Source organism: Ranitomeya variabilis, chromosome 2 (genome assembly GCF_051348905.1).
Source record: "Ranitomeya variabilis isolate aRanVar5 chromosome 2, aRanVar5.hap1, whole genome shotgun sequence".
In the NCBI taxonomy this organism is placed as follows: domain Eukaryota; kingdom Metazoa; phylum Chordata; class Amphibia; order Anura; family Dendrobatidae; genus Ranitomeya; species Ranitomeya variabilis.
Window position 1 is genome coordinate 174,675,993 of NC_135233.1, and position 26,113 is coordinate 174,702,105.

General features: G+C 44.3%; 1 protein-coding gene across 1 annotated transcript in view; it reads left to right on the forward strand.

The window, feature by feature from the left end:
* SMOC2 (SPARC related modular calcium binding 2) overlaps nt 1-26,113 on the forward strand; it is a 640,791-nt gene that overhangs the window by 600,654 nt on the left and 14,024 nt on the right. Inside the window, exon 12 of the mRNA XM_077283220.1 lies at nt 7,155-7,201. Coding sequence (XP_077139335.1) covers nt 7,155-7,201 — 47 coding nt within the window. The remainder of the gene's footprint in view (nt 1-7,154; nt 7,202-26,113) is intronic.

Consider the following 26,113-nt stretch of genomic DNA (forward strand, 5'->3'; position numbering starts at 1 on the left):
GTGGGCCGTACGTCAATCTGGGTTGCCCCCACAGTCTACAGCTCCTGCACCTCCTCCTCCTCTTCAGCCTCCATCTCCAAAAGTAGCACATCAGTCACAAGCTGGAGGCACTGCTGTACTGCCTCATACAAGTGGCAACAAGCTGCGCTGAAGCTAATATGCTTAGAGGTGACAAAACGTACAATGCTGAAGAGTTGTGGACAGCTCTGAAGAGCAGTCAGCTCTGTGGCTGACACCGCTGAACCTACAGCCAGGCATGGTCGTGTGTGACAATAGCCTGAACCTGGTGGCTGCTCTGAGGCGAGGAGAGCTCAGACGTGCCATGCCTGGCCCATGTGCTTAACCTCATTGTTCAACAGTTTATGAAAGGCGACACAGAGCTCCCGGATCTGCTAGGGAAAGTAGGACGCCCTGCATACCTATTTTAGAAAGTCAGCTAGAGCTTCATCCACCCTTGTTGTGCTTCAGCAGCGTTTGCAGCTTCTGGCTCACCGACTGGTGTGTGATGTCAACCCGCTTTGGAATTCTACACTGCAGATGTTGGAAAGGATTTGTGAGCAGAAGAGGGCAGTTGGTGACTACCATCATCAACAAGGCCATCGGTATGGACATGGATGTCATCATCCTCCAAAACTTTGAGGAATCCAGCAAGATGGTGAGCGGCAATGACGCCATAATTAACGTTTCCATCCTGCTTCTCTGTGTGCTAATAATAATATTTATGTTTATTCATATAGCGCCAACATATTTACAGTATAACAGTTTCAAACACAACAATCCTGCTTGTGACAACTTACAATGTACAAAGAGGTGAGGAAGATAAAAACTACAGGGGTGTATTTACAATGATATTTTTACAATGATCGTACTGAGGTTAGTTAAAAATTGTGGAGGCCTGAGGACAAGGAGGAGAGCATTGTCACTTATCCTCTTGGTAAGGACACAGAAGTATTGCCTGTTAGCAGTCTTGCACGCATGGCCGAGTTTATGTTACGATGCCTTTCCCGTCACTCTTGTGTTCTCAAAATTTTGGGTGACAGGCAATACTGATTGATGACACTTCTAGACCCACGCTACAAAGAGAACTTTATATCTCTTATTCCAGAGGCAGACAGTTGTACTAAAATGTTGGTAGACCAGAGGGCCCTTCTTGCGGAATTATTAAAAAAATTCCCATCTGAAAATCCTGGCAGCAGAGTTCACAGACACAGTTCATTGGCAAAGCAAGGAGTACAGGTGAGAGAGACACAGCAGAGGCAGTGGAACACTGGCAAAGTTCTGGGAGAGATTTCTCAGACCCTCCCATCACCCTGGCCCTGAGGTGCGGGGGACTCTCATAAGGAGTGCACAGTTTGGTAGATGCTGAGGGAGTACCTTGCTGACCGTACCAATGTCTTCTGTCATTTCTCTGTGCCTTATAATTATTGGTTAACAAAGCTGAACACGTGGCATGAACTGTCTCGCTCTACTGCGCACGTGCGCTGTACTCACGGTCATGGAGCGCACGGCGCCTCGCTCTCTGGTGGTCACTGGGCACACAGCGCCCCGCTCTCTGGCAGTATCGCTTTTAGTGGTGGGAGCCAACAGGGACCGTCTTTGCGGCGCCAGTGCTCTAAGGATGGAGCACACTGCTCAGCCTCCTATGCGCTGCTTGTCCACGCCAAAAATCTCTTCTGTTGTACCCACTTTCTCTTAAGCTGGCCCCCCTGTCTCTAGGTCACCGGGTCTGTCTGCTGCAGGTTGTCGCAGCACTGGCGCTTCAGGTGCGTAGTGCACTGCCCCCCTTGCTGCTCACATGCTGACAGATGGGGACTCACTCCTGCTTTATGTGTTTTTTCCCTCAGCTTCCAGCCAGGTTCCATGTCTAAACACGCTCCCTCTTCCTGGGTAATGGGGCCAGTCAATTCCCCCATTCCTTCCCCCGGGAAACAGGGGATGCAGCCTTGACATTTCCGGATCCGGCGCAGCACAGGTACCCGCAGCCCGGTCATCCTGAGTCCGTATATTTCTGGCCAATAAGTTGTTTAATGCAAGCACCATAGAAGGCATGTTCTAATTTTTTAACGTAACAGTTTCACTTTGTGGCTCATATCAATCCACAAGATGACACTAGTCTCATACGTTAAAATTTTGGTAGTAAATCATTTCCCCACAGATAGGTTGTGTATGTTCTGACTTCTGTAACATCATTTTGGTGATAATTATTCATATATTGCTTCACAATATATTTATCTTCTTCAAGGCTTCGGAATATAATGTTGTAAAAGTGAAAGCAAGTAGGTGAAGTGTGTGTTAACTGAAATGTGAAAGTAATTGTCATCCTTACTATATCTCCATTGCGTGTGCGGCTAACCACCTCATCAATACCATGTGCTTTTCCTATTAATTCATCATGCTGGCAAAGTAGAGGTGAGATTAGGGATCTACATAACATCTGTGGACTGTAGTCAACATGACACTGTGACAAGACCCACTGGGGTCTAGCTACCAATTTGACATAGTTTGTGAACAGCTGAACAGAGTTGCAAGAAAAAAAAATTCTTGATTCAATAACATGTTGGATGGATTGTCTAGTGGAAACATTCATATAGTATAAGTCACATCTACGACCACCACGCTCTCCAATTGACACCTCTTGAAATACAGCCAAAATGTAAAAATCTCTAGCTTCTGTTCTAGAAACTGCAGGGTCTCCTTTTTTATATCCTCGTCCAACAAGTTCAGAATTAGTAGGTGATGGATTGTCAGAATTCAGCCTAGGAACACAAGGCTTCAGTAGTTGGGAGTCCTGGCCCCGGGCTGTTCCAGGGGGTCTTGCACTGGCTCTTCCAATCATGGTTTAATCTAGAAGATTTTGCTTTCATAATCCAGAGACAGAGTACAACACCACCCAAGCATTCAGCCTCTGCTCCTCGGACTTTCTATCTGTGCAGTAACTGCCTCTAGGCAGAAGATGATGGTGGTGGTAATTGGTGCATTTAAGACACAGTCCTGAAGAAGCCATAACAACTTGAAACAGAGGTACCACACTGTAAAATATGTGGCCTGTGTTTTTATTTAGTCCCCAAAAATAATGTATAGAAATAGGGTCACAGACAGCAAAGACAGTGGACTGTAGGCCTGGATTGCCGCAATTTCTAGGCCACAAATAGCTCAGCCATCTGACAGCGATACCAGACTGTTCAATACGTGGCCTGTATTTTTTTATTTTTTTACCCCAAAATAGTGTTTTGAGCGACGGTAATACACAGCAAAAAAAGGTGAATGGAAGCCTCAAAAGCACACTTTGTAGCCCACAGATACAGTAGATGAGGCGTGTCACAGAGATACCAGACTGTTCAATATATGGCCATTTTTTTTTTTCATTTTTTAACCAAAAATAGTGTATACAAGACCTAGGATAGCAGGTAGCAAAAAAATGGAATGTAGGCCTGAAAAGCAACTGTTTGCAGAGCACAGATAGACCAGGAGTCTGACGGAGATACCACACTCTTCAATATGTGGCCTGTATTTTTTTATTTTATACCCCAAAATAGTGTATAGAACTAGGTTAACTGATAGCAAAGACAGTGGAATGTAGGCCTGAAATGCCACAATTTGTAGGCCACAAATAGATCAGGCGTCTGACAGCGATACCAGACTGTTCAATACATGGCCTGTATTTTTTTTTTACCCCAAAATAGTGTATAGACCTAGGGTAGCAGACAGCAAAAAAAGTGGAATGTATGCCTGAAAAACAAGTATTTGGAGACCACAGATAGACCGGGCGTCTGACTGAGATAACCGACTGTTTCAATATGTGGCCTGGAGTTTTTTTTAAAAATGTAACCACAAAATACTGTATAGACCAAGGTTAGCAGACAGGCAAAAAAGTGGAATTTATGCCTGAAAAACAAGCCTGGCTGCAGTATTACAGTGCATGGCAGACAATCCCTGCATGTTCATTGGCGCACTAAAATTGCAGGGCGGAGACCCGAGCTCCCACTGAATTATCCAGGAAATGCTCAGTGTTCGCAGAGTACACCGAGTATACTCGGATGAGTACAGAGTAGTGGTGAGCATACTCGCTCATCACTACTTACTATATATATTAGGAAAGTATCTCGGAGATGGGAATACCCCTTTAACTTAAACTTTTTTAAAGAATAAGTCCCTGTAGGAATTCTCACACAAGGGAAATAGGGTTATGTTCTCATCCCCAACCCTGTATCATTTTACTTTAGACTGTTTTTAAAAGATTCTGAAAAATACAAGAAAAATATTTAAAAATAACTAAAAGACAAACATACAACTTTACTTATTTTCCTTTTCCAAGAGTTTTCTTGACGTAATTAACAGTATATTGAAATCTGCTATTAACTGTAGAAGAAGGATATGCGTCTCTCTGTGTGCTGGGTGAACAACACTCCATACATGCAGTATAAAAAGGAATCCGGCATTCCAATTGTGCAATGAAAAAGAATTTAGGATTGTAGGAACCGCAATGAAGATAGACATAATGTTTCGGTCTAACAATAAGACCTTCCTCTGACTGAAAGGAATAACAGACTGGATTGAAAAGCGATCAAGACAAAAGGAAGTGAAATGGAAGGCAGTACAAGTAAATAAATGTGCGAGCACGTCTACAGGGCTGTAATTCACTCGTACTGCCTTCCATTTCACTTTCTCTTCTCTTGATCGCTTTCCAATTTAGTCTTTATCGTTGCCTCCCTCTGGTGTTCCTTTCAGTCTCAGGAAGGTCTTATTGTTAGACCGAAATGTTACATTTATCTGGATTGCGGCTCCAATAAAGCTAAGTTCTTTTTAATTGCACAATTGTTATACCAGATTCCTTTTATGTCTTCTGTTAACCTTATTCTTTAATGAATATTTACACCATTCACTGTTATATTATACAGTTTATTTATTACACCTTCCATGAAGATTATATCACACGCCACAAATAGTCTAAATGCATTTACATGTGTGCTTGTGTGCATTGGCTGTTAAATACCTACTATACTTTATATTTATCTAGACCATGTTAAACTAAGGCAAAAGCAGACACTTTCACAGAACCATATTGTGTTTTCTAGTTATTCTGCTAAATGTGAAACCCATACGTGCCTAGCATGAGCAGAATGGTTACGTAGACATGCACTTAAGAGGCATTGTTTACATTCAAAAGGTAAAACCAGATGGTCATTTTATCTTAATGCCTTTTATTCCTAGAAGGGATTAGAAATTTAACACTGGGCACAAATAAATGAGTTTCTAACAGTAATTGAGTGGATGAAAACATTCTCCAGGCAACGTTGGAATATTGAGTTGGAAAAATTCCAGCTCTTCAAAGTGTCTTTTTTTTTAACTTTCTTTTCAGAAATCTTTTAGAAATGGAGAGCAAAGCAGACACTAAGACCTTTATTAAGATGAAATGCTGAGTCACTAAATCTTACAAATCCTAGGACAGTACATGAACTTTCCTGAGGCATTCCACAGCTTACATATACTTCACTCCAAATGTCTATAAACAGCCTGATTGCAGTAGAATAGAGGACATGATATGGCAGCACTTTATTACCCGAAACAGAATTTGAAGCATGAATAATTAATTCAATAACTTCTACAGCTGTCAAATTACATTTTCAGTTTAGGGTATGTTCTCATGTAGAGATTGTGCCACAGTTTTTGCTGCAGCGCCAAATAATGATTGTTCTTTACTGCCATTCGCCACAATTTTGATGCCCCTTCTCCATGCACCACCAGAACGTTCACTCTAGTCATATAGTCATAGATTGCAGTAACATTTCAGGTATAAGCTACACCACAACTGCTGACGAATTTGTCAGATGGGCTTCATCATCGCCCCATCCTATCCTTGAAAACACCTAGTCACATTTTTTGTGCTTAACTCCATAGTCCGCTAATATTCTGAAGGTGCCTTTGTATACACCTTCATGATTTGGTCCATTGTTTTTGTGTAAGTCACTGGTACTTGCACAAAACTGTGGCAAATCGCCGTAAACTACATATAGTTTTAACCGTAGCACAACGTCTGTGTGCACATATAATCTAAGTGTAAAGGAATTTTCTAAAATCCATTATCATAATCTGAAAGTCCAAGAAAAGTGTCTTGGAAAATTGTTGATCTTTTAGAATATGTGAAAATGTCAATTTTCTCATGAAGCTGGAAGCCCCGACTTTAACCCGCCTCTGCTCAGCTGCGCAGTCCTCTGAGACCACTTCATTGTGGACTGCTTAGAAGGGAGATTGTAACACTCAGGTTCAGACAAAGTGCAAAGTAGGACATCTGTAATGGTTTCTTACTGAGACGTTTCATGCTTTAAAATGTATTTCAGATGATTTTAATGAATTGCAATGGTGTAAAATGAAAAGTGCATATTTATATGAGACCCTTAAAGGGGTTGCCTGATCTTGGTAAATGGGTAAAACTGCAAAGTTCTTGTGAAAACAAGCAAATTTGCTGTTTAACTCATATTAAAGGGAATCTGTCAGCAGGGTTTTGCTATTTAATCTGAAGACAGCATGAGGTAGTAGTTAAACCCCTGAATGAATCAATGTGTCATTTATCTAGCTGTGTGTTGTTGTTTACGTAGGCTGAAGATTTTATCATTAGGAAATTATCATCACAGGTGTGACGTGCACAGGATTGCTAGTCATACTCCGACCCCTTTTCTGATGAGCAGTCGCTGTCAATAATAAGTAGTGCTGGTTGGGGCGAGGGAAGCTTGCTAAGTTCTGCTGCCTTCTACATCTAAAAACTCTGTGGCAGAACCGCTGCACTCAGTTATCTAAGTGATACATCATTGAATTCAGGGTCTTTTAGCAAAAACCTGGTGACAGGTTCCCTTTAATTCTTGCATATATTTATTAAACAAGGTTGTATGCCTTGGTATAAGGAGATAATCGAGGAGGCCCATCATTTAGCCAGCCTGTAATTTTTGAATAGGGTATATTGAGTTGTATACTGAATACTCAGAAGAATCCCAGCTTACCCTCTGAGACTTTTGTCTGTCACAACTTAGCATTCTCCTGTATCCTTTTGAACTTTATTGCAGAGTCTTTGTTATTGGATATTGTGTGTATGCTGGCTTCTAATATGTACATGTGTTTCTGGATACTCTCCAAAATAATGTGATTTTTTTGTCCTTTAGGCACAGCTCCGAAAAGCAATGGAGAGCATCTATCATCTAGTAGACAGGTAAGTGTAATGCTACCCTATTGTTATGTTTAGGAATAAGTAATTTAACAACATTTTAATCAACAGATCTTGGAATAATAATAAGTTCCACAATTGGGTGTGTGGCACCGGAGGAAGCAGCAGAGAGTAAACAGACATTACACCATGGGATCACAGCTGACAGGTATTCTGACACCGCTCTGTTTCCGGCTTATTACTATTCATCTAAGCAGACAACAGAGCGCACAAAGGCGAGCCATCATGCTACACACATCATACAAAGGTGACAGCACGCTACATACATCACACAAAGGTGGCAGCACACTACGCACATCACACAAAAGTGGCAGCATACTACACACATCACACAGAGGTGACAGCACGCTACACACATCACACAGAGGTGACAGCACGCTACACACATCACACAGAGGTGACAGCACGCTGCACACATCACACAGAGGTGATAGCATGCTGCACACATCACACAGAGGTGGCAGCACACTACACACATCACACAAAAGTGGCAGCACACTACACACATCACGCAAAAGTGAGCCAGCGTGCTACACACATCACACAAAGGTGGCGGCACGCTACACACATCACACAGAGGTGACAGCACGCTACACACATCACGCAAAAGTGAGCCATCGTGCTACACACATCACACAGGTGGCAGCACACTACACACATCACACAAAAGTGACAGCACGCTACACACATCACACAAAAGTGAGCCAGCGTGCTACACACATCACACAAAGGTGACAGCACGCTACACACATCACACAGAGGAAACAGCATGCTACACACATCACACAGAGGAGACAGCATGCGACACACATCACACAAAGGTGACAGCATGCTACACACATCACAAAGAGGAGACAGCACACTACACACAACATACAAAGGTGAGCCAGCATGCTACACACATCACACAGAGGAGACTGCACACTACGCACATCACACAGAGGAGACTGCACACTACGCACATCACACAGAGGAGACAGCACGCTACGCACATCACACAGTGGACTATAATCCTATGTAACAACAGTCGCACTCAATAAAGGAGTTTTTAGAATTTTCGTTAATCAAAAAAACGTGATTTCTTTATTGTGAACAAACACCAAAATGAGGGTATCACCGCAGTGTTTCAAGGTAGATAACGTTTCGACCCGCAGGGTCTTTCTCAAACCTTACTGAAACAAAAACAAAATGTACATGGTATCACAAAATCTGGACATAAAATATATTACAAGACATATATTACAAAAAACAGTATTTACAAATACAAAGTCCCTATGCTGTAGAAATTTATGCTACGTCGCCATGGAAGTCGACGGGGCGACAGGATTACAGGATACACTAAGAGGGATACATTGATTGGAGGCATCAGGGTTGTCATAGGGCGTAGTCTTGGCGGTGAGGCGCCCTAAGGACATCAGTGTTATCAGTGATATGGAGTACCATACAATTAGCCAGTATTTCAGGTAAATAAGAACAATATCAGATAAACAAAATGCCCTGATGCAAAATTATACATGAGAATCTGAGTTACCCAGGTGGTGGATGCTAATAGAGGTAAGAGACTGACCTTTCAGTGGTAGATACCAAGAAGAGGGCATAAATCCCTGTGGAGATGCAGAAGTCCCGTTAGGGGCTATGAAAAAGAAAGCCAAAAAACGGTAAATGCACTGATGAAGGCTATAAGTTTGGAGCAGGGAAAGGGGAAAGGGGAGCGGTCGTGTTACCTGTACTATGAGAATATACCATATACATATTCTTCATATGCATAACTGCATAACAAATCTTCCTCAACATACAACACCAGTCCAAAGTTGTTTCATTTGTTTTGGGTGTCACACAACTGTCTACACGCCAGGATAGATATAGTTCACCCCTAGTAGGATTCCCATCATGCACTACTAGCGCTTTCTTTTTACCACATCAGGCTACCCTAACATTCAGGTTCCTGGGGCCAGTACCAGTGGTACATTCATTCACTATTACTCTGCGCTCCTGCGCAGAGCGCTTTCACTCTGATCCCCACCCCTTGCCTACAACGCAGCTTTGCCCATACTGCGCATGCGCAGCTTGGTTTTCCTTCTCCAAGCGTTCCAGACCTCGCTCTGCCCTCTGCATAGTGCGCCTGCGCACCCCTCGCTCTCCACTTCCTGCCGCCTATCTTAAAAGGCGCCCATCTCCCGGGTCCCACACACACCACCACCGCAGACACCGGATATTCTCATAGTACAGGTAACACGACCGCTCCCCTTTCCCCTTTCCCTGCTCCAAACTTATAGCCTTCATCAGTGCATTTACCGTTTTTTTGGCTTTCTTTTTCATAGCCCCTAACGGGACTTCTGCATCTCCACAGGGATTTATGCCCTCTTCTTGGTATCTACCACTGAAAGGTCAGTCTCTTACCTCTATTAGCATCCACCACCTGGGTAACTCAGATTCTCATGTATAATTTTGCATCAGGGCATTTTGTTTATCTGATATTGTTCTTATTTACCTGAAATACTGGCTAATTGTATGGTACTCCATATCTCTCCATGTTATTGCTTCCACGGCGAACTTCTGTGGCTAGTATGCCACACTGATGTCCTTAGGGCGCCTCACCGCCAAGACTACGCCCTATGACAACCCTGATGCCTCCAATCAATGTATCCCTCTTAGTGTATCCTGTAATCCTGTCGCCCCGTCGACTTCCATGGCGACGTAGCATAAATTTCTACAGCATAGGGACTTTGTATTTGTAAATACTGTTTTTTGTAATATATGTCTTGTAATATATTTTATGTCCAGATTTTGTGATACCATGTACATTTTGTTTTTGTTTCAGTAAGGTTTGAGAAAGACCCTGCGGGTCGAAACGTTACCTACCTTGAAACACTGCGGTGATACCCTCATTTTGGTGTTTGTTCACAATAAAGAAATCACGTTTTTTTGATTAACGAAAATTCTAAAAACTCCTTTATTGAGTGCGACTGTTGTTACATAGGATTATAGTCTGGAGTATCCCTCCATGTTCAGTCTGCACCAGCACTAGCGAGAGTGCACGTCTTATCCTTCAATACATCACACAGTGGAGACAGCACTCTACATACATCACACAGAGCAGACAGCACTCTATGCACATTAGACACAGGTGACAGAACGCTACGCACATCACACAGGGGAGACAGCAAGCTACACACATCACACAAAGGAGACCACACACTACGCACATCACACAGGGGAGACAGCAAGCTACACACATCACACAAAGGAGACCACACACTACGCACATCACACAGTGAAGATAGCACACCACGCACCTTACACAGGGAAGATAGTACACTACATACATCACACAGAGGAGACAGCACACTACGCTCATCACACAGAGAAGACAGCAAACTAGGCACATCACACAGGAGACAGCACACTATGCACATCACACAGAGGAGACAGTAGACTAGGCACATCACACAGAGGAGACTGCGCACATCACACAGAGGAGACAGCAGACTAGGCACATCACACAGGAGACAGCACACTGTGCACATCACACAGAGGAGACAGCAGACTAGGCACATCACACAGGAGACAGCACACTATGCACCTCACACAGGGAAGACAGCACACTACGCACATCACACAGAAGAGACAGCAGTCTGGGCACATTATTATTATGATTATTATTATTATTATTATTTATATAGCACCATTGATTCCATGGTGCTGTACATGAGAAGAGGTTACACATAAATTACAGATATCACTTACAGTAAGCAAACTAACAATTACAGACTAATACAGAATGGCGAGGACCCTGCCCTTGCGGGCTTACATTCTACCGGATGGTGCAGAAGGAGACAGTAGCTTGAGGGTTGCAGGAGCTCCGGTGTTGGTGAGGCGGTAGCTTCAGTAGTGGTGAGGAGGCAGCGGGGTCAGTGCAGGCTGTAGGCTTTCCTGAAGAGATGGGTTTTCAGGTTCGGACTGAAGGATCCGAATGTGGATGATAGTCGGACGTGTTGGGGCAAAGAATTCCAGGAGGATGGGGGATATTCAGGAGAAATCTTGGAGGTGGTTGGGTGAGGAGCGAATAAGTGTGGAGGAGAGAAGGAGGTCTTGGGAGGACCGGAGATTACGTGAGGGAAGATATCAGGAGATTAGTTCAGAGATATATGGAGGAGACAGGTTATGGATGGCTTTGTAGGTCAGTATTAATAATTTGAACTGGATACGCTGAGGGAATGGGAGCCAGTGAAGAGATTTGCAGAGGCGGGAAGCGAAGAAGTGGTGAGGAGAGAGATGAATTAGTCGGGCAGCAGAGTTAAGGATGGACTAGAGAGGAGCAAGGGTGTTAGCAGGGAGGCCACAGAAAAGGATGTTGCAGTAGTCAGATAGATAGGTCAGGTAAGGAAGATCTATGAGATGGAGGAAAGATGATGAGTTCAGATTTGTCCACATTGAGTTTGAGGAAGCGAAAGGAGAAGGAGGATATGGCTGACAGACACTACGGGAATCTGGACAGCAGAGAGGTGACGTCTGGGCTAGAAAGGTAGATCTGAGTGTCATCAGCATAAAGGTGGTACTGGAATCCATGAGACTTTGAGTTGTCCCAGGGCAAGTGTATAGATTGAGAAGAGTATGGGTCCTAGAACAGAGTCTTGGGGGACTCCAACAGAGAGAGGGTGGGATGAGGAGGTAGTGTGGGAGTGGGAGACGCTGAATGTGCGGTTGGAAAGGTATGAGGAGATCCAAGATAGGGCAAGGTCTTTGATGCCAAAGGAGGAGAGGATCTGTAGTAGGAGGCAGTGGTCAACTGTGTCGAAAGCAGAGGACAGGTCTAGAAGGAGGAGTACAGAGGATTGTCCATTAGCTTTGGCTGTAAGTAGGTCGTTAGTGATTTTGGTCAGGGCTGTCTCAGTTGAGTGATGGGGATGGAAACCAGATTGTAGATTGTCAAAGAGCAAGTTAGATAAGAGGCGGGAGGAAAGTTCAGCGTGGACGTGCTGCTCCAGGAGTTTGGAAGCGAATGGGAGTAGCGATATTGGGCGATAGCTGGACATAGCTGTTGGATTGAGGGTTGGCTTTTTAAGGATAGGCGTGATTGTGGCATGTTTGGAAGCAGAAGGGAAGGTGCCAGAAGTTAGTAAGTTAGTGATAGGTTGAAGAGGTGGGTTAGGGATGGGATAATAGTGGTGGTGAGGTTGGGGAGAAGGTGGGATGGGGTCGAGCGCACAGGTGGTGAGGTGCGATTTGGAGAGGAGACAATTAAGCCCCCCTTCAGTGATGTTGGATAGGGAGGTTATGGGGTTTGAGCATTGGACTGGTAAACAAAGGGGTTGTATCACACAGAGGAGATAGCACACTATGAACATCACACAGAGGAGACGGCACACTACGCACATCACACAGAGGAGACAGCACACTACGCACATCACACAGGAGAAAGCACACTACTCAAATCACACAGAGGAGACAGCACACTATGCACATCACACAGAGGAGACCGCAGACTAGGCACATCACACAGGAGAAAGCACACTACTCAAATCACACAGAGGAGACAGCACACTACGCACATCACACAGAGGAGACCGCAGACTAGGCACATCACACAGGAGAAAGCACACTACTCAAATCACACAAAGGAGACAGCACACTACGCACATCACACAGGGAATACAGCACACTACGCACATCACACAGAGGAGACAGCACACTACGCACATCAGACAGAGGAGACGGAAGACTAGACACATCACACACCAGACAGCACACTACCCAAATCACACAGAGGAGACAGCACACTACGCACATCACACAGGGAATACAGCACACTACGCACATCACACAGAGGAGACAGCAGACTAGGCACATCACACAGGGAATACAGCACACTACACACATCACACAGAGGAGACAGCACACTATACACATCACATGGAGGAGACAGCAGACTAAGCACATCACACAGAGGAGACAGCACACTACGCACATCACACATGGAAGAGAGCACACTACACACATCACACAGAGGAGACTGCACGCTACACACATCACACAGAGGAGACAGCAGACTAGGCACATCACACAGGAGACAGCACACTACGCACATCACACAGGGAAGAAAGCACACTACACACATCACACAGAGGAGACAGCACACTACACACATCACACAGGGAAGACAACACACTAGGCACATCACACAGAGGAGACAGCACACTACACACATCACACAGAGGAGAGAGCAGACTAGGCACATTATTATTATTATTTATTTATTTATATAGCACCATTGATTCCATGGTGCTGTACATGAGAAGGGGTTACATACAAATTACAGATATCACTTACAGTAAGCAAACTAACAATGACAGACTGATACAGAGGGGCGAGGAGCCTGCCCTTGCGGGCTTACATTCTACAGGATGGTGGGGAAGGAGACAATAGCTTGAAGGTTGCAGGAGCTCCGGTTTTGGTGAGGTGGTAGCTTCAGTAGTGGTGAGGAGGCAGCGGGGTCAGTGCAGGCTGTAGGCTTTCCTGAAGAGGTGGGTTTTCAGGTTCAGTCTGAAAAACACATCGCACAGAGGAGACAGCACACTGGGCAGACAGCTGGTACAGCACCATCCCTGAAACGAGCAGCACTGATGGCACTTTGTTTCAGGGAGGGGGCGGGTGCTGTGACAATTACTGCAGCCTCCGCCTCCTTGATGATGCTTTGTTTGAATATCCCAGCATGCACTGGTGATACTCAAACGAATTGTCATCTCACAGTAGTTAGGGAGCGGAACTGAATTTTTAAAGCAAGTATATTAGAAAATAGCTTAGATTATAGCATCAAATAGATAGGGAGTTAGGAGCAAAATTACAATGCTTTCGGTCCACCCCTGTAACCCCTTCACCTCCAAGCCTGTTTTCACATTTATGACCTGGCCAAATGTTACAATTCTGACCAGTGTCGCTTTATGAGGTAATAACTCTGGAATGCTTCTATGGGTCCCACTGATTCTGAGATTGTTTTTTTTTTTTGTGACATGTACTCATGGTAGTGGTAACATTTCTTTGACATGACTTTTTGGGGAAAAAAATTGTAAATTTTGCAATTTTCAAACATTTAATTTGTATGCCCTTCAATTGGAGAGTTTTGATGATGTGCCTAAACAGTGGAAACCTCCCACAATTGACACCATTTTGGAAGCTATACCTCTCAGGGAACTTATCTAGATGTGTGGTGAGTAGAGATGGGCGAACCCGAAAAGTAAAGTTAGCTGTCCGTACTGAACACTTACTGTTCAGGCACCTACCCGAGCACCGACTTCATCAGTTAGTCTGTGTTACTATTTGGGTTCAACATTCATGACCCGAACACAGGATGTTTCTCGACATGTCATGTGCATTACAGTGCAATAAACACCGGCGGCTCTGATCGGCGGCCATATCATTACCACCGGTTAGAGAGCTGCAGCTCCCATGCTGTCAAATGATAGCGTGAGCCCGCAGCTGTGACTGGAGGTAAAAAGTTTACCTCTGGTCACAGGCGTCGGCTAATGGGACTACTTATCCCATCAGCCTACGCGTGCTGCTAATAACAGCGAGAGCAAGTAGCACCTGATAGGAGTATTCATCAGCTGGTACCTGAGCTATAAATAAATACAAAATTTTAAAAATGGTGTGGGTTCCCCTGTATTTTGGATAACCAGCCAGGCAAAACTGACAGCTGTCAGCTGCAGCCCTCAGCTGTCGGCTTTAGCAAGGCTGGTTATCAAGAATAGGGGGGTCCCCACATTGTTCTTTTTAATTATTTAAATAAATAATAAAAAAATGGCATGGGGAACCCTGCATTATTAACAAGCTAAGCTAAAGCAAAGAGCTGGAGTCTGGTATTCTCAGCCTGGTAAGGGGCCATGGAAATTGGACCTCCCAACCTAAAATTAGCAGCCCACAGCCACATTACAAACAACCATATCACTCACTGACTTTCTGTTTCACTCCATAATCCATAAATAGTTTTCAACCTGGACAGTGCTAAGATGCGACCATCGAGGCTGAAAATCACTGGAGAATGAGCTGCTGCGAGTGTAGCCTCAGTGACGTCATCAAGGTTAGCGCAGGTCACTGAAGCTGCGTTCCCAGCTGGGCCAATCAACTGCGGTGACCTCAATGAAAACGTCTCAAAGTGCAGCGTTGAGCTCAGTGAGTTCATGGCAGTTCACAGTGAGGTGGCTGTGGGCTGCAGTTTTTAGACTGGGGAAATAATATCCATGGCCCCTTACCAGCCTGAGAATACCAGCCCCCAGCTGTCTACTTTAAAAAAAATGGCATGGGGCACCTCTATTCTTGATAACCAGCCATGCTAAAGCTGACAGCTGAGGGTTGCAGCCCGAAGCTGTCAGTTTTACCTGGCTGGTTGTAAAAAATACAGGGGAATCACATCATTTTTTTAAATTATTATTTATTTATAGCGCAGGCACTGGCTGATGAATACACCCATCAGACATGCCTGCTCGCTGTTGTCAGCAACAGCAGGCTTAGGCTGATGGGTGTAGTAGTCCCATAAGCCAACGCCTGTGATTGGAGGCAAACTCTTTACCTCCGGTCATAGCTGCAGGCTCACGCTGTCATCTTGAACCCCCCTGATGGATGCCTTGTCACGTTTGGAGAACCCCCGATGTGCCTAAACAGTAGAAAACCCCACACAAGTGACACCATTTTGGAAACGAGACAACTTATTCAGATGTTTAGTGAGCACCTTGAACTACCAGGTGGTTCACAGAAGTTTATAACGTTGAGCTGTGAAAATATTAAATCAAATTTTTCCAAACAAATGTTTTTAGCCTCACATTTTGCGTTTTCATAAGGGTAACTGTAGGAATTTCACCATAAAATTTGTTGTGCAATTTCTCCAGAGTATGGCAATTCCCAATATGTTCAATGCAAAATTTGCTGGAATAATTAGCAGATTCACGTCGCGTTTGGAGAGCCCCTGATGTGCCTAAATAGTGGAAACCCCTCACAAGTGAAACTATTTTGGAAACTAGACCAATAAGAGAACTTATCTAGCTGTGTGGTGAGCACCTTGATCCCCCCAACAGGGTTTAGAAAGGAAGGAGTGACGTTTTGGAACACAGACATTGATTAAATGGTCTGCGGGTGTCATTCCACATTTGACCAGCCCCTGATGTGCAAAAACAGTGGAAACCCCCCACAAGTGGCCCCAATTTGAAAACTAGACCCCTTAAGGAATTTATCTAGATGTGTAGTAGTGAGCACCTTAACCCCTTTCCAACATCGGGCATAATAGTACGCCAATGTAGGACACCTTCCTGTTGTGAATTTGGATTCTGGGCTCCCCCGGTGGCTACTGGTGGAATTGAACTGGTGTCTTCATCTTCTCTGTTCACCTGTTCCCATCAAGATGTGGGAGTCGCTATATAACCTTGCTGCTCTGTTAGTTGCTTGCCGGTCAACAATGTTATCAGAAGCCTCTCTGTGCTTGTTCCTGCTCCTAGACAACTACTAGATAAGTTGGACTCTTGTCCATGTTTGTTTTTGCATTTTTGTTCCAGTTCACAGCTGTAGTTTCGTTACTGTGTCTGGAAAGCTCTTGTGAACAGGAATTGCCACTCTGGTGTTATGAGTTAATGCCAGAGTTTTAAAGTAATTTCTGGATGGTGTTTTGATAGGGTTTTCAGCTGACCATGAAAGTGTCCTTTCTGTCTTCTGCTATGTAGTAAGTGGACCTCAAATTTGCTAAACCTATTTTCATACTACGTTTGTTATTTCATCTTTATTCACCGCCAATACATGTGGGGGGCCTCTGTCTCCTTTCGGGGTATTTCTCTAGAGGTGAGCTAGGACTGATATTTTCCTCTGCTAGCATTATTTAGTCCTCCGGCTGGTGCTGGGCATCTAGAATCAACGTAGGCATGCTACCCGGCCACTGCTAGTTGTGCGTTAGGTTTAGTTCATGGTCAGCTCAGTTCCCATCTTCCAAGAGCTAGTTCCTATATATGCTTATGCTATGTTCTCTTGCCATTGAGATCATGACAGTTTGACCGGCCCCCTAAAGGGTTAAAATCCTTGGCTGAGAAAGGAGAGAAATAAGTAGTCTGCTGAAATTTTTTTTTTTTTTTTCTCTCTCCTTCTAATCTTTGAATGGCTCTGTGTCCACCTGTTTGTAATGGATCTTCAGAGTGTAACTGCAGGTTTGAATAATCTCGCCACGAAGGTACAAAATTTGCAAGATTTTGTTTGTCATGCACCTGTATCTGAGCCGAGAATTCCTTTGCCGGAATTTTTCTCGGGGAATAGATCTGGGTTTCAGAATTTTCGAAATAATTGCAAATTATTTTTGTCCCTGAAATCTCGCTCTGCCGGAGACCCTGCACAGCAGGTCAGGATTGTGATTTCCTTGCTCCGGGGCGACCCTCAAGACTGGGCTTTTTCATTGACACCAGGGGATCCTGCGTTGCTCAATGTGGATGCGTTTTTTCTGGCCTTGGGGTTGCTTTATGACGAACCTCATTTGGAGCTTCAGGCAGAAAAAACTTTGATGTCCCTATCTCAGGGGCAAGATGAAGCGGAAATTTACTGCCAAAGATTCCATAAATGGTCTGTGCTTACTCAGTGGAATGAGTGCGCCCTGGCGGCGACTTTCAGAGAGGGTCTCTCTGATGCCATTAAGGATGTTATGGTGGGGTTCCCTGTGCCTGCGGGTCTGAATGAGTCCATGACAATGGCTATTCAGATCGATAGGCGTTTGCGGGAGCGCAAACCAGTGCACCATCTGGCGGTGTCCACTGAGAAGTCGCCAGAGAGTATGCAGTGTGATAGAATTCTGTCCCGAAGCGAGCGGCAGAATTTTAGACGGAAAAATGGGTTGTGTTTCTATTGTGGTGATTCTACTCATGTTATATCAGCATGCTCTAAGCGCACTAAAAAGCTTGGTAAATCTGTTTCCATTTGCACCTTACCGTCTAAGTTTATTCTATCTGTGACCCTGATTTGCTCTTTGTCATCTATTACCACGGACGCCTATGTCGACTCTGGCGCCGCTTTGAGTCTTATGGATTGGTCCTTTGCCAAACGCTGTGGGTATGATTTAGAGCCTTTGGAGACTCCTATTCCTCTGAAGGGGATTGACTCCACCCCATTGGCTAATAAAAAACCACAATACTGGACACAAGTAACTATGCGTATTAATCCGGATCACCAGGAGATTATTCGCTTTCTGGTGCTGTATAATCTACATGATGATTTGGTGCTAGGATTGCCTTGGCTGCAATCTCACAACCCAGTCCTCGACTGGAGAGCTATGTCTGTGTTGAGCTGGGGATGTAAGGGGGCTCATGGGGATGTACCTGTGGTTTCCATTTCATCATCTATTCCCTCTGAAATTCCTGAGTTCCTGTCTATCGTGACGTCTTTGAAGAATCCAAGCTTGGTTCGTTACCTCCGCACCGAGAGTGCGATTGTGCCATAGATTTAAACCCGGGTAGTAAATACCCAAAGGGTCGTTTATTTAATCTGTCTGTGCCTGAACATGCTGCTATGCGAGAATATATAAAGGAGTCCTTGGAAAAGGGACATATTCGTCCATCGTCATCTCCCTTAGGAGCCGGTTTTTTCTTTGTGTCAAAAAAAGACGGCTCTTTGAGACCATGTATTGATTATCGGCTTTTGAATAAAATCACTGTTAAATATCAATACCCATTGCCGTTGCTGACTGATTTGTTTGCTCGCATAAAGGGGGCCAAGTGGTTCTCTAAGATTGACCTTCGTGGGGCGTATAATTTGGTGCGAATCAGGCAGGGGGATGAGTGGAAAACCGCATTTAATACGCCCGAGGGCCACTTTGAGTATTTAGTGATGCCTTTTGGTCTTTCAAATGCTCCGTCAGTTTTCCAGTCCTTTATGCATGATATTTTTCGTGATTATTTGGATAAATTTATGATTGTGTATCTGGATGATATTCTGATTTTTTCGGATGACTGGGACTCTCATGTCCAGCAAGTCAGGAGGGTTTTTCAGGTTTTGCGGTCTAATTCTTTGTGTGTGAAGGGTTCTAAGTGTGTTTTTGGGGTACAGAGGATTTCCTTTTTGGGATATATTTTTTCCCCCTCTTCCATTGAAATGGATCCTGTCAAGGTTCAAGCTATTTGTGATTGGACGCAGCCCTCTTCTCTTAAGAGTCTTCAGAAATTTTTGGGCTTTGCTAACTTTTATCGTCGATTTATTGCTGGTTTTTCGGATATTGCTAAGCCATTGACCGATTTGACTAAGAAGGGTGCTGATGTTGCTGATTGGTCCCCTGATGCTGTGGAGGCCTTTCGGGAGCTTAAGCGCCGTTTTTCCTCTGCCCCTGTGTTGCGTCAGCCTGATGTTGCTCTACCTTTTCAGGTTGAGGTCGACGCTTCTGAGATCGGAGCTGGGGCAGTGTTGTCGCAGAAAAGTTCTGACTGCTCCGTGATGAGGCCTTGTGCCTTCTTTTCCCGTAAATTTTCGCCCGCTGAGCGGAATTATGATGTTGGGAATCGGGAGCTTTTGGCCATGAAGTGGGCTTTTGAGGAGTGGCGCCATTGGCTTGAGGGGGCCAGACATCAGGTGGTGGTATTGACTGACCACAAAAATTTGATTTATCTTGAGACCGCCAGGCGCCTGAATCCTAGACAGGCGCGCTGGTCATTATTTTTCTCTCGGTTTAATTTTGTGGTGTCATACCTACCGGGTTCTAAGAATGTTAAGGCGGATGCCCTTTCTAGGAGTTTTGAGCCTGACTCGCCTGGTAACTCTGAGCCCACAGGTATCCTTAAGGATGGAGTGGTATTGTCAGCCGTTTCTCCAGACCTGCGGCGGGCCTTGCAGGAGTTTCAGGCGGATAGACCTGATCGTTGCCCACCTGATAAACTGTTTGTTCCTGATGATTGGACCAGTAGAGTCATCTCTGAGGTTCATTCTTCTGCGTTGGCAGGTCATCCTGGCATTTTTGGTACCAGGGATTTGGTGGCAAGGTCCTTCTGGTGGCCTTCCCTGTCACGAGATGTGCGAGGCTTTGTGCAGTCTTGTGACGTTTGTGCTCGGGCCAAGCCTTGTTGTTCTCGGGCTAGTGGATTATTGTTGCCCTTCCCTATTCCTAAGAGGCCTTGGACGCACATCTCGATGGATTTTATTTCAGATCTGCCTGTTTCTCAGAAGATGTCTGTCATCTGGGTGGTGTGTGACCGTTTCTCTAAGATGGTCCATTTGGTTCCTCTGCCCAAGTTGCCTTCTTCTTCCGAGTTGGTTCCTCTGTTTTTTCAAAATGTTGTTCGTTTGCATGGTATTCCTGAGAATATCGTTTCTGACAGAGGGACCCAATTCGTGTCTAGATTTTGGCGGGCATTCTGTGCTAGGATGGGCATAGATTTATCTTTTTCGTCCGCTTTCCATCCTCAGACGAATGGCCAGACCGAGCGGATTAATCAGACCCTGGAGACATATCTGAGGTGTTTTGTGTCTGCTGACCAGGATGATTGGGTTGCTTTTTTGCCATTGGCGGAGTTCGCTCTCAATAATCGGGCCAGCTCTGCCACTTTGGTGTCCCCGTTTTTCTGTAATTCGGGGTTTCATCCTCGATTTTCCTCTGGTCAGGTGGAATCTTCGGATTGTCCTGGAGTGGATGCTGTGGTGGAGAGATTGCATCAGATCTGGGGGCAGGTGGTGGACAATTTGAGGTTGTCCCAGGAGAAGACTCAGCTTTTTGCCAACCGCCACCGTCGTGTTGGTCCTCGGCTTTGTGTTGGGGATTTGGTGTGGTTGTCTTCTCGTTTTGTCCCTATGAGGGTCTCCTCTCCTAAGTTTAAGCCTCGGTTCATCGGCCCGTATAAGATATTGGAGATTCTTAACCCTGTTTCCTTCCGTTTGGACCTCCCTGCATCCTTTTCTATTCATAACGTTTTTCATCGGTCATTATTGCGCAGGTATGAGGTACCGGTTGTGCCTTCCGTTGAGCCTCCTGCTCCGGTGTTGGTTGAGGGTGAGTTGGAGTACGTTGTGGAGAAAATCTTGGACTCTCGTGTTTCCAGACGGAGACTCCAGTATCTGGTCAAGTGGAAGGGATACGGCCAGGAGGATAATTCTTGGGTGAATGCATCTGATGTTCATGCCTCTGATCTGGTTCGTGCCTTTCATAGGGCCCATCCTGATCGCCCTGGTGGTTCTGGTGAGGGTTCGGTGCCCCCTCCTTGAGGGGGGGGTACTGTTGTGAATTTGGATTCTGGGCTCCCCCGGTGGCTACTGGTGGAATTGAACTGGTGTCTTCATCTTCTCTGTTCACCTGTTCCCATCAAGATGTGGGAGTCGCTATATAACCTTGCTGCTCTGTTAGTTGCTTGCCGGTCAACAATGTTATCAGAAGCCTCTCTGTGCTTGTTCCTGCTCCTAGACAACTACTAGATAAGTTGGACTCTTGTCCATGTTTGTTTTTGCATTTTTGTTCCAGTTCACAGCTGTAGTTTCGTTACTGTGTCTGGAAAGCTCTTGTGAACAGGAATTGCCACTCTGGTGTTATGAGTTAATGCCAGAGTTTTAAAGTAATTTCTGGATGGTGTTTTGATAGGGTTTTCAGCTGACCATGAAAGTGTCCTTTCTGTCTTCTGCTATGTAGTAAGTGGACCTCAAATTTGCTAAACCTATTTTCATACTACGTTTGTTATTTCATCTTTATTCACCGCCAATACATGTGGGGGGCCTCTGTCTCCTTTCGGGGTATTTCTCTAGAGGTGAGCTAGGACTGATATTTTCCTCTGCTAGCATTATTTAGTCCTCCGGCTGGTGCTGGGCATCTAGAATCAACGTAGGCATGCTACCCGGCCACTGCTAGTTGTGCGTTAGGTTTAGTTCATGGTCAGCTCAGTTCCCATCTTCCAAGAGCTAGTTCCTATATATGCTTATGCTATGTTCTCTTGCCATTGAGATCATGACACCTTCCTTTGATGTGGGCTCTGGGGGTGAGCCCACATCTTTCTTAGCATGTCAGCTGACATGTGCCTGGAACAGTTGTGGGTGGAATCGCAATCCACCCATGGAAATTAACCCATTAAATACCGCTGTCAAACGCTGACAGCGGCATTTAACATGCACTTCCAGCAATCATGCCAGAAATCCGACCATTGGTTACCCCGTCACGAGATCGTGGGTCACCGATGGGATGGCATGACAACCAGAGGTCTCCTGGAACCTCTATGGTTGTCACTACTGGACTCCTATGAGCGCTGGCCGGGTTTTCGTGCTCATAGTAAGTGAGGTATTCTGCTACATACAGGTGATCTGATCATTGCCTGTAGCAGAGCCGATTGGGTTATGGTAGCTTCTAATCTCCCATTGAGACTATTGTTGCATGGCAAAAGTGAAAAAAAAATGTTTTTAAAAATATAACAAAATTAAAAAAATATAAAAGTGCAACTATCTTTTGCCCCATTCAAAATTAAACAATCAAAAAAATCAAACACACACATATTTGGTATCGCTGCCTTCAGAATCACCCGATCTATTAATAAAAAAAGCATTAATCTGATCGCTAAATGGTGTAGTGAGTAGTGTTGAGCGATACCGTCCGATACTTGAAAGTATCGGTATCGGATAGTATCGGCCGATACCCGAAAAGTATCGGATATCGCCGATACCGATACCTGATACCAATACAAGTCAATGGGATACCAAGTATCGGAAGGTATCCTGATGGTTCCCAGGGTCTGAAGGAGAGGAAACTCTCCTTCAGGCCCTGGGATCCATATTAATGTGTAAAATAAAGAATTAAAATAAAAAATATTGATATACTCACCTCTCCGACGCAGCCTGGACCTTACCGCTGTGAACCAGCAGCCTTCTTTGCTTAAAATGAGCGCGTTCAGTACCTTCCATGACGTCATGGCTTCTGATTGGTCGCGTGCCGCTCATGTGACCGCCACGCGACCAATCAGAAGCCGTGACGTCATCCCTCAGGTCCTAAATTCCTAGAAGGGAATTTAGGACCTGAGGGATGACGTCGCGGCTTGTGATTGGTCGCGTGGCGGTCACATGAGCATCACGCGACCAATCAGAAGCCGTGACGTCATGGAAGGTGCTGAACGCGCTCATTTTAAGCAAAGAAGGCTGCCGGTTACTACCAGGGCGCGTCCAAGGGTGAGTATATCCCTATTTTTTATTTTAATTCTTTATTTTTTACATGGATATGGATCCCAGGGCCTGAAGGAGAGTTTCCTCTCCTTCAGACCCTGGGAACCATACACTGGGAACTTCCGATTCCGATTCCCGATACCACAAAAGTATCGGATCTCGGTATCGGAATTCCTATACAGCAAATATCGGCCGATACCCGATACTTGCGGTATCGGAATGCTCAACACTAGTAGTGAGAAAAAAATTCAAAATGCCAGAATTAAGTGTTTTTGGTCGCCACGACAATGCATTAAAATGCAATAATGGGTGATCAGAAGATCATATCTGCACTAAAATTGTGTCATTAAAAACATCAGCTCGTCGCGCAAAAAAATAGGCCATTACCCAACCCAAGATCATGAAAAATGGAGAAGCTGCGGGTATCGGAAAATGGCACAATTTTTTTTTTAAACTAAGTTTTGAATTTTTTTTTCACCACAGAGATAAAAAAGAACCTAGACATGTTTGGTGTCTATGAAATCATAATGACGTGGAGAATCATAATGGCAGGTCAGTTTTATAATTTTAGTGAACCTAGTAAAAAAGCAAAGCAAAAAAATCAAATGTTGGATTGCACTTTTTTTGCAATTTCACCACACTTGGATTTTTTTCCCCGTTTTCCAGTACATGATATGTTAAAACCAATGGTGTCATTCAAAAGTACAACTTTTCCTGCAAAAAAACAAGCCCTCACATGGCCATATTGAAAAATAAAAAAGTTATGGCTCTGGGAAGACGTGTAGCAAAAAATGAAAACGCAAAACAGAAAATATATCTGGTCATGAAGGGGTTAATCCAAGAGGTGCTTCACAGAATTGTACAACTTTGATCTGTGGAAATGAAAAAAAATGTTTTTCCTTCAAAAATATTGTTTTAGCCCAAAATGTTTTCCTTTCAGAAATATATGAGAAAATGGACTGCACAATTTGTTGTTTGATTTCTCCTGAGTACTTTGATACTCCACACAGTGGGGGAAATAAGTATTTGTTCTATTGCTGATTTTGTAAGTTTTCCCTCTGACAAAGACATGAATAGTGTTGAGCGATACCGTCCGATACTTGAAAGTATCGGTATCGGATAGTATCGGCCGATACCCGAAAAGTATCGGATATCGCCGATACCGATACCCGATACCAATACAAGTCAATGGGACACCAAGTATCGGAAGGTATCCTGGATGGTTCCCAGGGTCTGAAGGAGAGGAAACTCTCCTTCAGGCCCTGGGATCCATATTAATGTGTAAAATAAAGAATTAAAATAATAAATATGGATATACTCACCTCTCCGGAGGCCCCTGCACCTTACCGCTGTTAACCGGAAGCCTGCTTTGCTTAAAATGAGCGCGTTTAGGACCTTCCATGACGTCATGGCTTCTGATTGGTCGCGTGCCGCTCATGTGACCGCCACGCGACCAATCACAAGCCGCGACGTCATTCTCAGGTCCTAAATTCCTAGAATGAGGAGTTATATATATATATATATATATATATATATATATATATATATATATATATATATATATATATATATATATATATATATATATTGTTCCCATAAATACATTCCTTTATCTAAATTAAAAAAACAAAACAATAAAAGTCCACATATTTAGTATCACCGTGTCCGTAACAACCCGACCTATAAAACTGCCCCACTAGTTAACCCCTTCAGTGAACACCATAAAAAAGAGTCAAAAGTAGAATAGCACGCGATCAAAAAGACAGATATAAATAACCATGGTGCCTCTGAAAACATCGTCTTTTCCCGCAAAAAACGAGCTGCCATACAGCATCATCAGCAAAAAATAAAAAAAGTTATAGTCCTCAGAACAAAGTGATGCAAAAATAATTATTTTTTCTATAAAATAGTTTTTATTGTATAAAAGCGCCAAAACATAAAAAAAGATATAAATGAGGTATCACTGTAATCATACTGACCCAAAGAATAAAACTGCTTTATCCATTTTACCAAACGCGGAAAGGTATAAACGCCCCCCCCCCCCCCCCCGCAAAAGAAATTCATGAATAGCTGGTTTTTGGTCATACTGCCTCACAAAAATCAGAATAAAAAGCGATCAAAAAATGTTACGTGCCCCAAAATGTTACCAATAAAAACATCAACTCGTCCCGCAAAAAACAAGACCTTACATGACTCTGTGGACCAAAATATGGAAAAATTATAGCTCTCAAAATGTGGTAACGCAAAAAATATTTTTTACAATGACAAGCGTCTTTTAGTGTGTGACAGCTGCCAATCATAAAAATCCGCTAAAAACACCCCTATAAAAGTAAATCAAACCCCCCTTCATCACCCCCTTAGTTAGGGAAAAATATATATATATTTTTTAAATGTATTTATTTCCATTTTTCCATTAGGGTTAGGGTTAAGGCTAGGGTTAGGACTAGGGTTAGGGTTCAGGCTAGGGTTGGGGCTAGGGTTGGGGCTAGGGTTGGGGCTAGGGTTGGGGCTAGGGTTAGGGTTGGGGCTAGGGTTAGGGTTGGGGCTAGGGTTAGGGTTAAGGTGTGGATTACATTTACGGTTGGGATTAGGGTTAGGGGTGTGTCAGGGTTAGGGGTTTGGTTAGGGTTATGGTTGAGATTAGGGTTAGGGGTGTGTTGGAGTTAGGGGTGTGGTTAGGGTTGGGGTTAGGGGTGTGGTTGGGATTAGGGGTGTGTTTGGGTTAGGGTTTGAGTTAGAATTGGGGGTTTCCACTGTTTAGGCACA